Consider the following 13,456-nt stretch of genomic DNA (forward strand, 5'->3'; position numbering starts at 1 on the left):
TTTTTCTTATGTATACATATGAGTTTCACTTATATTTTTATTGTTTATGACACGTGATGTGCTACGTCAACAATTACACACGTCTCATAGATCGATTTTAAGTGTTGGATAAAATTGCACTGAATTGAGTGAATTAAAATATAGTTGTCAAAATTAAAATGATTGAATAAAGTTGTAAATTTGCAAAAAGGTTTAAGATTTTTTTTTTTTTTTGTTATTTTCCCTTAAACCAAATGGAAAGTTTTAGCAATGGTATTGAAAAAAATTAAAAGTTTAGTACATAATTGAAAATATGGCAAAAAATGAGTTCCTTTTTTGGGTAATTAACCCTCTGTATATAGAAAGAGGGGTTGCCGGTGGGGGGGGGGGAGAAAAGCTTGAGGGTATCAAAGAAATGAGGGAGGGAGAAACGATTTTCATAACAGCCATATGATTTGTCATGCCCCATTGTTATTCAAATCATCAGCAATGGGCTGGCTACTTCTAATGAGCCAGCTAGCTAGAGGTGGGAGGAGATAAAGAAAAATATGTCGTTGTTGCTTTCAACACTGTCAATTAAGGAAGGGATACGTTTTGGTTAGTGACAGTGATAAAAGTGAAAAAGAGAGGGAGAAATATAATTACTCATGAATAAAGAAGAAATTAAGAAAGGTCCTCCTTTATTATAAACTTCCCAATCTGAAGCCTGCAGCTCGTTATCATCATGATAATTAAAGCAACACAAAACCTTCATAAAGTAACACATAATTAACCATCCATCAGCCAGTACTGAATTTGTGAACCCACCAGACCATATGTAAAGTCTGAGAGAAAACAATTCAATCCAACTCAAATTACAGACCAACATGCACAAGGCAGCCTTGATATAATATTACATAGTTTGCCAGAGCAAATTGCAACTTATATATATATGATTCAGGGTTACAGACATTGATTGAGTTTATTCAGTCAGCCCCGCACTTGAAAGAGTAGTGTTTACGCAACCAGCTGCATCCTTTCTTTTACAAGAATCGGCCGGTGGGACAGCGGCAGCGGTAGGATGGATCTTCCTGAAGATGCCGCAGAGGCAGCCGCCGGAGTCCTTCATCGCTGCCGTCCTCGTGATATCATCATGATGATGATCTGCAGCCTTATCCATGCTCTTCATCTTCTCCCTGTGGAGCTTCCTCATTACATAAGCTTCGGCGAGAGTAGAGCCAGCCGACGCCATGGAAACAACTATATATCCTCTCCTCCAACCACTTGATAAAATTAATGGCTGAACCTGTATATATATAGAGAGAGAGAGAGCAAGAAGCCTAGGCTTGGGGAGCAAGGAATTAAATTAATTTGGGAATTTAGAGAGAGCTTAATTAATTTGTCGTCGATCTGTTGCTGTGTCGGGACAGGTTTTGTGGAGTGGATGGCAAGAAATAGAATCAAACATACATTGGTAGAAGACTGGCTTTTTTTTTTTTTTTAATTTGTATAAACATAGCGGTCTTATTTTAATTTCAAATTACAATGGCATTGGCATCTCAGATTTTATAAAGTCTTAACATGTGTGGGCCAGAGATTTAGAACGAGAGACATCAAATCAAATGCGTTGATCGCACATTACATTAAATTAAATTAAACAAGGGATGAGCTTGAGGATGTGAGTTGCTTGCCTCTATCTATGGCTGGAATTTAGAGGACCAAATGAAGAAGAAAGCACGTTTCAGCAACTGGATTTTGATTTTGACTTGGCTTCTCTCTCTCTCTCTCTCTCTCTCTCTCTCTCTCTCTCTGCACCAAATTAAATTAAACAAGGGGAAGAAATTTGATGTTTATGGTGGGGTCCGTGAAGGATGAAAGATATATGCTCAAAAACTTATTATATTTTTGTTTCCATGCTTGTGTGAGTATTTTTATTTTTTTATTATTTTAATTATACTTTTAAAATTATATTTTAAAGTTAATTTAGCCTCTGTATTTTAAAATTCTTTTTCTAACATTTTAAAATACACCTAACATTTTATATCATACAACAAAACTAATCTAATTATTTTATATTTAAAATTTTTGCTTTAATGAAATCTTACCAAAAAAAAAAAACTAGTGCCCTTTTGATTTAATCATCGGCCTTAATTATAAGTATATGCTAGCAATTATGATGAAACAAAACAAGCTTATAATTAAGGACAATAATTGCACTTAGAAATCATGCCAATTCTTAATTGCAAACTCAACAGCATTGCATTGGTGGTGTATGATTTCTAACTGTGACAAAAGTACGTAGGAGGCTAAAGACAAAATATTGGAGGAGGACAAGAGAAAATGGAAGCCGACAAACAAAATGTAAATCTGATGGATGGTACTAATTTAAGGAATTTATTTGAAAAGATTTTGGAGCCTCCTTGATGCTTCAATGATGGATTGTGTGTGTCCAAATGCTCCAAGTCTAATGAACTCTTCCCCTCCCGGACCAAAGCCTCTGCCTGGAACTGTTATTATGTGTGCTCTCTCAAGAATCTCAGCAAAGACATCCCAAGATCTCAAGCCTGGAAATTGAACCCAAATGTAAGGCGCATTTTTGCCACCATATACATTAAACCCGAGCGACGAAAATGTGTCGAAAATGATCTTGGCATTCTCCTTGTAGTGATCAATTACAGCATTCAAGGCCTGGAAAGGAAATGAAAATAGAGAACCAACCACGCTGTAACGAGTTGTAAATGGACAAACCAGTTGAGCTTAACATGCTTGTTTGATTGGAAAGCAGTCGAATGATGGGAAAGTTTGGAGGCAAAACAGTGGCAATATTTGAAGGAAGTGTAAGCTCATCTGCGACTTGGAACACTAAGTAGAAGAAATCAGGGAAAAAGACTGGAGGGTGTTTAATAGTTTAGTTTTGAGAAGTGGATGGAGTGGAAACTAACCTGGTAACCCTCTGTGGAAAGGCATGCTAGACCACCGGCCTGTGCAATGCTAGATGCGCCATTGAAGCAGGTGCATATGAGGCGGTTAAAATCTTTCAAGACGGGAATCCTGTTTGCATATAACAGCTCTTCAGGGACCACAGTCCAACCAAGGCGAACGCCCGTGAACCCAGCAAATTTGGAGAAAGATGAAATCTCAATGGCAACCTGTAGAATGAAAACCATGTAAATGTAAATGTAATATGGGAAGGGCTTGGCTTTCGACATGTTCGTTCTGGTAAAGTAAAGACAAGGCGAAGGCAGGCCTAGCCTCCAAGTTATATACCTCTGTGGCACCGCGAATTTTGAAGATAGATTTCGGGCTTTCATCTGTGATATAAGCAGCATATGCAGAGTCATAAATGATAATGGATCCATTAGCTCTTGCAAATTCCACTAGCTGCTCCAGTTGTTGCTGTGATGCAGCATAACCAGTTGGATTGTTAGGTGAGCAGAAGAAAATTATATCAGTCTTTGGGGTGTTGGATAAGTCGGGGAAGAAATTATTTTCCGGCCTGCAGTTCATGTACACTATGTTCTCATACTTGCCGGTGTCCTCCAGGAACTTGCCAGCTTGACCGATTATAACTCCCGTGTCTATATATGCCTGTTTCAGAGCAATTTTCATATTCCCAGTGGAGTGATAGGGTTCAAATTTCAGACAGATTTTGAAGTGTAGTAAATTTAGAGAGAGAGAGAGAGAGAGAGAGAGTTGAATTGTCATCTATATATTATTGTAATAAAAACCTGCCAGGGATGACACTCGAACATATCAATTGTCACGTAAAAAAGGACTTTGTAAATTATAATATTACCGGAAAGGATGGGTCCTGCACTGCCATTGTCACATTACATCCCATGAGCATCTGCAGCCCGAAAAGATAGGAAATGGACAAAACAAAATACAGCAGAAAACAGAGAAAAGAAAAGTCAGGACCAGGAGGACCATTCACCTGTTTTTTTTTTTCAAAATGAAAATAATGTAATGTTATCTCATATGCTTTTTATTTGACAATGACAACCTGTTCGCTAAAAATACGATACTGGGATGCTTAATTACCTGAAGGCGAGAAATGTCGCTTTGCGCCCCATCTGATACAAAAATCTCACTGCTTTTTATACTCGTATCTTTGTAAAATGTTTCTGCGATTGTATCTCTTAAGTCCTGCCAATGCGACAGATTATTTTGTCAAAGTTCCGGCATGTTGACAGCAAATCAGACGAGGAAGAGGGCAATTGATATGGCAGCTTACAAGCTGGGCTAAGAGATGGAACATGTTTGTTACGCACTGCTATAAAGCAGGATACATGCTTTCCTTCCATTAGTGACAAACTGAGAAGTTGGCTAAACACGCAATTTTAATTGATAATCCTTTAGAAAAATGGTCTGCTAGAATAAGATTTTATTGTTTGTCAACTCCAAGAAATAAGCTTGTACAAAGTGATCGTTGAGTGTATTATGCCTGCTTGACTTCGAACTGATAGAAGGCACAAAACCCCAACCGCACACCTCATTAGGCAGCAATGGCACTCCCTTTTCCATAGTTAATTTCCTTTAACGAAGGGTCTAATTAAGCTATTCAATCTAAACTGAGCCAAGCTTTGGCGAGCCTGGTTTTGCTTCCAACTTTGTGTTGCAACGATTTGATACCATGAAGAACTATGGCAGTTGGATACTTCCGGTTTGTAGGCACATATGAAGGGGATGCTTTAGCACTATTGTGCATATAATCCTTTGGAAGTCTCATAATTCGCCATCAGAAGTGTATGTTCCATCCAATCAACTTCATGCTACCATGAAAGTGTCACTTAGGTCATGCCATACAAGAAGTGATAGAAGAAACAAAAGCTGGTCCATGCATAATCACCCACAAAATATCTAGATCATACATAAGGACAAAAGAACGAAAAAGGAACCGAGCACCAAAACTACAAACAAGAAGCAAATGGAGCTTTTAGCAGAAAATGATGAAAACAAGTAATCGTTATACTACCATGTTCCCTTGCTCTGCTCCATACCCTTTGTAACCTTTGACTGTTGATAATGCATGTACATGCTGCAAGACAGAAGAAACAGATTTATAAATGATGATCCTTCATTGACATTATGGGGTTCAAAATAGCACATGATGTAGTAGAAGATATCCCAATTCTGTTCAAGGACTCCAAAGGCTGGTTGTGAGCATGAAAAATGAAAGCTCTGAGTACAAAGCAAATTGCCCCTCTATGCCTATTTGCTAACGACTACACATTCATCAATCATTATAGGATTCATGCGATTAATATGGCTGAAGTTTTTCCCTCAGATTTTGGTGCTAGGTTTAAATATTACTATAGGTAAAGTTATTCTTTCGCATGAAACTATAAAGCATAAATAGCCTTTGTATATGTATGGAATGCTACCACGTTGAGTCCAGTAGTACAGTAGTTCAGCAGGATAACTCCTGGTTAAGACATAAGTAAATAAATTCTCTCAATATAACTTCACAGTTTTAGTTTATAAATAAGATGACTACTTATCAAATAATTCTGGGATCAAATAGTCGTTTGTTATCAACCAAGTTACAAGGTTTCAACTCATCGTCTCTATACCACATGAGATGCGCTTAGAGAGATGGTTGATATGCGTCTTCCCATGTCAGCTTTCAGAAACAATAACACTCTTCAGTTGAACTAACCAGAGCTCCTTGGGCCAAATTATAGCATTTTATCTTTTGAAGTCCCCGAATTGTAGGAACATGTGGTCTAGACCAAGGAACTGAAGACGTGCCGATAATTTCAGTCCATCAAGTTGCGAACAAAAGATATTAAACGAAATCAAATACAAAACTAGCACTTCCCCTCCAATAAATAAGAAAGAAACACTTCTAAGACAATAAATGAATTGGCTGTATCCGGTTCAGGAAGCGAATAAGTCACCTCTGCCATAGCTGCTGTTATGATCTCCGGTATAGGCTCTGTAGTGTCACCAATTCCAAGTCTTATCAACTTTGCTTGTGGATATTTCCGTGCGTGCTCCATCTCACGCGCACATATCTGGGAGAAAGAACATGCCATGATAATATGAACAACGCCGTAGTAATCTTATGAAACGGGAAGGTGCACTATGATTAGCATCAAATAGGTGGTTAAACATGATTGATTAGGAGAGCTTAATATATTATCACCAATGTAAAATGAGAAATAATGTGCTCTGGAATTAATCAATATAACATACTGAGTAAAATAGGCCATAGATTCTACTGACCTGTGGAAACAAGTATTGATTTCGCAGATTCTCCATATTGGTGTTACGGGGAACATTAGTGCAATGACCTGTGATCACATTGCATGCATGTTAAGCATTTACATAAAGAGTAAAAGAATAATCAGAGTGCTGAAAGTGAAAATAACACATCTTAAATTTAATTGAAAAGAGTATATCAGAAAACGCCCAAGTATTTTTTTTAGCCAATCCAATGACAAGTTGATGTCCTGAAATTAATGCAGTGGAAGTACGTACCAATCCTTGTCTCGGTTTCCACAGATTTCACACTGGAAAAAGAAAAACTGGATGTGAGTTGACATAAATATTGCGATAAACTAAATAATATGAAGAAAGTAGATCAGGTGTATGAAGGAAGTGCATTTTTTCTCCATGAATTAATTATAATCTACACAACAGTTACCTGGTCCCGGGTTGCATGAGAATCGCGCCTGGCATGCAAATGCCAGACGACAACTGTGAATGATACATGATATAAATTCGAAAGGGTTATGATGGTATCAAATTCCTTACAGTTCACACACGGCACTGGATGTGGGACTTGATGCATCAACAGCAATTTATATACTTACCGTGCCATGTCAAGCCATAAGCGTGGTGTAAATTTCTTCGAAGCTGCTCCTGCCCTAGCAATTTCTAAGTACAAGTCCCAAATAGAATATCCTTTTCAAGTTTTTTCTTTTTCTTTTTGGTGATCACAGGTTGTTGGACTACGACATCCATTGGCACTTCCGTCCAACATTGAATGGAATTGCCCAGACTATCTTCCACACTCCCCCCAGACTATTTTCCACTCCAATAATGTACATGCAGTGAACTAGGAGATAATAGAAAGCAACAATTGAACATTATTTTATAGTTATAATTGTCAGCAGAATCTGTTAACAAGATAATTAAATAATTATTACAAATACCAAAATTGCTGCAAATATCAAGTAATAACTGCAGCAAATAATCAGGGTGGATCTAGAAATTTATGTAGGGGGAGACTGATTTTTTTTTTTAACATATAAAACTATACATCATAAATTTTGGGGTGGGCTATAATTTTTTTAAGATTAATTTATTATTAAAAATTATTTTTTATATTATAAATTATTTTTTTAATATAAAATTAATTTTAATTGTGAGCCCAAAGCAGCTCAAACGTAGATCTGCCCTTGTATATAAAGCTATGCCACTTAAATCCGGGATTATCAAGAAATTAATTAAAATTCTCTTATTTTTTTATATCCATTCTCTATTTCCCTGCATTCTTTTCTTTGTTTTCTACATAAATTCTCTCTTTTCTCTCCCTTTCTTTTCTCTTTCTCGATTTTCAACTAGAAATCCAAAATTCAAAATCTAGGGTCATGACAAGTCAAAATATTTAATCCAAATTGGGTACTTTTCCTGAATGTTCCACTACCTTATGAAGTGATCAAATTTCTCAAAAATGTTGCCATAATACTAGTTCTAGTAGAAAGCTGGTAGAGAAGTTCATGAAAGCTATATGTAATGTGGGAAGACATAAGAGAACCAGCTTTGCAAAGACAAATTCTAATTCCCGCATATATAGGACATTTTCCTGAAGCCCATGCGAGGAATACTGGCTGCCATAGAACCTTCTAGCAAGCTAACTTGTGTGTTCAAAAGCCATCGTACGTAGTAGGCTTGGATTACCTAGAAAAAATTAACTGAAAAAAAAAACTTGCCCGTCAAAAAATAACAATAATAATAGTAACGAAGCCCAACATCTTCCTAGCAAATATTTCCAACTATCTTCGACTCCGAAAGATCAAGTCCCAATTTTCTGGCATCTTGGCTCCAAGCTACTTTCCGTGAAATGTCAATGAAGATGATGCATGTAGACTAGTAGTACAATAAAAACAAAAACCATGCAAACAAACTGGTTTCAGTGACTTGCAAAGGAACAGTCCTTTTCTGCCATTTTCCAAGTGCTTCTAATCTTTCACTTGGGATAGGGAATCCTACCACCCCATAGAATAGTCCAAGAAGGTTCATCTTTTCCACAAAATGAATCTGTCCATTTCCCTATCTATAGCACGACCAACTCACTAAACCAATTTGGTCCATAACACACAGACGTAGGGAAAACAAATAACATTGCCTGTCTTATCCTATAGCTGAATGCAGCCGGGCTCACAAAATTTAAGGCTCCATTCTTTTTGTTGTTTTCAGTTTATTTTAAATTTTTAATTTTTTAAAATATTAAAAACGTATTTACTTTACTATTTTTAAAAATATATTTTCAAATTGGTCCATAACACACAGACGTAGGGAAAACAAATAACATTGCCTGTCTTATCCTATAGCTGAATGCAGCCGGGCTCACAAAATTTAAGGCTCCATTCTTTTTGTTGTTTTCAGTTTATTTTAAATTTTTAATTTTTTAAAATATTAAAAACGTATTTACTTTACTATTTTTAAAAATATATTTTCAAAAATAATTTTTTTTTTTTGAAAGAAACTGTTTTGGGTGTTTTCTGAAAACACCCAAGGGAAAAACATATACCCCCTCCCTCCAAAAAAAATCTCTCAAATCTCTCTTCTTTTCCTTCTCAAGTCTTGATCATTGATCGCACCAACCATCCCCATCACCACCACGAGCCACCATCAATCTCGCCTGCCACCACTATCACCATAGCAAGCCACCATCAACTACCCCGTTGTTTGATCTTGCTAGTTGTCTTTTATCTTCTCTTTCTTCTCTTGTTAGTTTTTAAGTATGTTAGTTGATGGGATCTTAGATGTCAAATCGCCTTTGAACATCGGAAATCACTGGCCACGGTGGCCAGTGACGACTGGTAGTGCGTATATAGGCAAGTGGGTCGAACGTTTAAACTTAGATCTAAGGAGATTTAACTGTTGGATCTTGCTGATTTTGGTTATGTTGGTCAATTAGCCCTTTGGTGTCGGGCGATTGCCTCTGATCGTCGGAAACCACCGACCACGGTGGCCATTGACGACTAGCAGTGCGTTTTTCACTTGTAACAGAAAATTAAAAATTAGATTTACAAAAATTCAACCATTAAATTTGACTAATTTTTGTATATGTTAACCCCCTTGATTTGAAGTTTCTAATTGTAGGTTCTAATTGTGTGAATCTCAGGCTAACAGTGGTCGCCGACAACGAAGAAGGTGTAAGGCGTCGGAGAAGAAGAAAAGAGAAAAAAAAATTATTATTAAAATTTGAAAATAAAATTATATATTTATTTAAAGTTTAAAAAATGTAATATATATATATATATATATTATAATTAAAAATATAGGATAAGATATAGTATATTATTAAGTGTATAATTTAATATAAATTATTGTTAAGATGTATTTTAATAATTTATTAATCAAATTTATTGTTTTATTTTAATAGTAAAATTTTATTAAAAAGAGTTAATTTTGTTATTTAATAATTAAATTCATTAAATAAAATATCATAAAATAAATTTTTTCAAAATTCTAAAGGAAACGCATTTTATAACTTTTTATTTTAAGAAACAATTTTTTATGGTAAAAAGATCGCGTTTTTAAAAAATTTAAAATATAAAAATAAAAATAAATTCAAAACTGAAATAGAAAAAAATCACCTAAAATTTGGCAATGGAACCATTTGCAAGCTACTCCAGGCTTGTTTGGCGTCATCAACAGGCTGCTGCAAAGTGTCGTCAAAGTCTGCTCCATGCACCAACCAGTCTCTAACTCAGCAGAGGCCGGAACTCAACAATCTCAAAGAAGTATTCCTTCCTTCCTTACCCTTCAATTATACATCTCCAGAACAAAAAGTTGCCATCTATGATTCTCCCGTAATTTTTCAGACTATCAATGATTTCAAAAGGGGCAGCCGAACATCACTAGAAAGATCATCATCAGAAACAGAAATCGCACACTAGTATTGACAGAATGTAAGAAAATGAAACAAAGAGAACAAAATCAGAAATTCATTATTAGTTACAAAAGAAAGAAAAATAATACCCAACAACAAGCCCATCTTTTAGTTACAAGCCCATCTTGTAATTCAGTTTCCCCTCGGCTAATTTTGTAATCTAATCTTGTGTAGTCTTCAGTTCAATGACGGCTACTCAATTGGATCCATCCCATCTATCTTTCCCCACCAATTTCACTGTTTCGAATGATTTTCTTTTTTCTTTTTCGTTGGTCCCATTTTCTGCCTTATATTGCCCTCAAACACAGTTCGAAGTTACAGCTAAATAGAAAAATAAACAAAATTTTCATCCAGCCGCAATTTCATAAACTTCATCAAAGATCTTCCGAAGATCAAATTACAACATTATCAAGGAATTTAACAATTGTTCCTTGCAAGAGTGATCTAAACTCATGTGAAAAATTATCAAAACATTTTCACTGAACAGTCAAAAAAAGTCAAAGCATCTTTCTCTCTGTAGGAGCCCCAAAGAAAGACAACGGGAGGGAAGATGAAGCAATCAAGGAGGGATGGCGACGCGGCCAACATGATCCTTGATACTTGTGTACAAGAATTCTATGCCTGACAATAAATTCTAGCACATCCCTCCCAGGTTAAGTTGCCTGAATACAAGTAGCTTTTCATTCAAAATCTGAGTGCTTGCGCCTCACTTGTCCAGATTGAAGTATATTGCTCAAAGATTCGCCAAGATTGACTCAACCAGCAGGTCTCTCATACTGTTTTCTCAAGAACAATGCACCAGTTTGACTTGTCATAAAATCGATCAACAATTACTGCATTACTGATATCAGAAGCTAACCTGCAAAAAGTAACCCAGAAAAAAGAAAGGATGAGGACATTAAACATACCCAAGAACAACAAAGCATGCCATATCCAAATCAGCCTCCTCTCCAACCAAAAAAAAGAGGAATAAAAAGATAAATAAAATAAAAAAGGAAAAAAAAGGCTATCACAAAGGGGTGAAATTTATATTGAAAAGAAAAACCTACACAAAACTGGTAAGGTGAACATCAAACTTCACCCATTTCAGTAGTAATATGAAGTCCAATAGAGATATTATGGTTCAGTATGAATTTAGCACCCAAAGTGGTTCTTAAATATTTTATTAATTATTTTCCTAAAATTTCAAAAAGAGTAAACAAAATTGAACTACAATATAAAAATAGTGAAGTTAGTCAAGACAAAAATGTACAAGTGAGACATAATGTTACTAGAAACACAGTATTACATGACTAATTTTAAGAATCAATATTGCATCAAAGATCTAACTGGTAGAAACTCACCAATTATGTAAGGCAATTGGGACCACATTTTATCGCTTTTAGTTTACTTTATTTCCATTATAAGACAAGTGAGACACAAATAAGATGGTTTGAACTTGTAAAAAGATGACCAATAGAGCTCCTGTGAGGAGAATGGATGGAATGGAACAAGTCTTCAAAAAAAGGAGGTTGAGGAAGAACAAGAAAAACTTGGGAGAGACTCTTAGGTATGGTATGAATAGTAAGGGACTCATAGAAGAGAAGGCCATAGATAGAAATGATGGGCATGCTACAACTCATGTAGCCAACCCCACACGGTGGGATTAAAGCTTGATGTGTTAATATAGTTTATTTCCTTTCGTGTTGCTCACGTGAAAATAATCAACATTCTAGGTAACAAAGAGTAAAATCACAAGAAGTCATTTAGTAAGGTATATTAACTTCAACTATTTGCAGGATTCACATATAGAAAAACATTGTGAAAAAAAAGATTTTATAAACACAACAACTCAAGAGAAACATGCACTTGCCTTTCAAGTTCACCTTCACTGAACACATGGTAATATCTGTTATACACTACTGCACCTTTTTTATCATCTTTCTTTGCCAAGCCGTTTGCAAGGGCACAAGCAGAAGCTCCACTGACTTCAGCACGGTGATAAGGTAAGTGCCAAGGGACAAAAAATTCTTGCTGGTTTTCACCATTTTTCCCATTTCCACAAATGACAGAATGATTTTTAATTTGAGAAGAAAACTGCACAGTTTCTGGCAACTTCTTACCCAAATAAGTCTCCTTCAAGTCAACATGTTCGCCCAAATTATTTTCCTCGGCTTCTGGGATACTTTCCAAGGTGAACGGGGTAGAAATGCGCATCCGGGGGCTACTTGGTTCTACCCACTCCTCTAGATACTTCTGCGTGAGTGGAGTCCATTTGTTAACCAGTGATCTATCCTCTTGTTCAACAGCCCAAACAGTAATCAGCACAAAACCACCCTTTTTAACAACCCGAACTAATTCATCTATTGCTTTTTTCCTCCTATTCTCTGTGCTTAAATGATGTAACACAGCAATAGAAATAGCAGCATCACCATAGCCACTCCGGTAAGGAAGATTTACGGCATCAGCAACCATAACTTCATGCCCTCTGTCTGCACAAATTTTGATGAGAGGAGCGCTAATGTCACATCCTATAAAGAAACAACCAGGATTCAATCCCAAATATTTCCCATTTCCACATCCTGCATCCAAGACAAGAGACCCAGGAGGCAAAGAATTCAAAAATGTGGCTACTTTTGGCCACTTGGCGAAACGAGTGGAACTGAAATGGGGAGCAATTGCATCATAAACACGGTGAACATACTTCTTTTCAATCTCTGGGGTGGACTGAACACTTGAAGATGAACATCTCTGGTTTGGGTCTGTCATTATAGTATGCTCAATGTGAGCTTCTCCATTAGAGCAAGGAGTACAAAGACCAGAAGCACTATCCTCTTTGACTTCATTCATCATTCTGAAAGTTTTTGGATGACACGCGCTTACAAGAGAAGAGAGGATGACCCAACATCCATTAAGAAATCTCCTTGTTCTTCTAACATCAGAACAACCAGTTTGAAGCATAGACAATAATTAGTTGTGAGCCTGCTGAAAGAGAAGAAAAAATAAAAAACAAAAGAACAGAAGGCTAAATGCAAGTCAAGGCCCATCCTGGCAATAAGGTCGAATTCATTTCTATTGTCACAAATGGGCCAATTTTTCAATGAGGTTCTAACTTATAAGTAGGATTTTAAAACCAAGCATCCAGCTTGTACAAGAACAGTTTGATATCTAATGATCCCTTATAATTTTTCTTACAAGGCTACAAAGAAAAACAACTCCCTCGAGGTCAGCTCATGACCAGCCAGATTAAAGATTGTCTACAACTGGCTCCAATTGTTAATCAAACCAAACAAGAGCACCTCTTGACTCTTGAACACCACACTACTGCTCATTCATAGAGGCTTACTAAAAACTACTCTCAAAAAGAAAACATAAGTATTAACTGTCAGA

At 36.3% G+C, this 13,456-nt stretch overlaps 2 protein-coding genes across 6 annotated transcripts in view; both read right to left on the reverse strand.

Moving 5' to 3' along the window:
* Positions 1 to 804: 804 nt before the first annotated feature.
* On the reverse strand, positions 805 to 6,750 carry LOC127799518 (probable LL-diaminopimelate aminotransferase, chloroplastic). 2 transcript variants are annotated; one of them, XM_052333621.1, is made up of 10 exons: positions 6,608 to 6,750; positions 6,442 to 6,473; positions 6,187 to 6,254; positions 5,859 to 5,975; positions 4,934 to 4,996; positions 4,000 to 4,104; positions 3,755 to 3,805; positions 3,226 to 3,354; positions 2,901 to 3,107; positions 805 to 2,646 (listed from the first exon to the last, which is right to left on the reverse strand). In XM_052333621.1, exons 1-10 carry the CDS (start codon positions 6,673 to 6,675, stop codon positions 2,353 to 2,355), a joined length of 1,134 nt encoding a protein of 377 aa, XP_052189581.1. In that variant the 5' UTR covers positions 6,676 to 6,750; the 3' UTR covers positions 805 to 2,352. The 2 variants fall into 2 exon arrangements, with proteins under 2 accessions (XP_052189581.1, XP_052189580.1); XM_052333620.1 differs by having other exon boundaries at positions 3,226 to 3,546; positions 6,608 to 6,745.
* Positions 6,751 to 10,421: 3,671 nt separating this feature from the next.
* Positions 10,422 to 13,456, reverse strand: part of LOC127799350 (tRNA (carboxymethyluridine(34)-5-O)-methyltransferase) — a 43,810-nt gene continuing 40,775 nt past the window's right edge. The window contains exons 2-3 of one of the 4 annotated variants that reach the window (XM_052333304.1): positions 11,940 to 12,995; positions 10,422 to 10,946 (exon numbers count right to left, since the gene is read on the reverse strand). In XM_052333304.1, coding sequence (XP_052189264.1) covers positions 10,859 to 10,946; positions 11,940 to 12,919 — 1,068 coding nt within the window. In that variant the 5' untranslated portion in view covers positions 12,920 to 12,995 and the 3' untranslated portion in view covers positions 10,422 to 10,858. Of the gene's footprint in view, positions 10,947 to 11,939; positions 13,052 to 13,456 lie in introns of all 4 variants that reach the window. The other 3 variants (XM_052333303.1, XM_052333302.1, XM_052333301.1) reach the window with 3 other exon arrangements.

Source organism: Diospyros lotus, chromosome 4 (assembly GCF_014633365.1).
Source record: "Diospyros lotus cultivar Yz01 chromosome 4, ASM1463336v1, whole genome shotgun sequence".
In the NCBI taxonomy this organism is placed as follows: Eukaryota; Viridiplantae; Streptophyta; class Magnoliopsida; order Ericales; family Ebenaceae; genus Diospyros; species Diospyros lotus.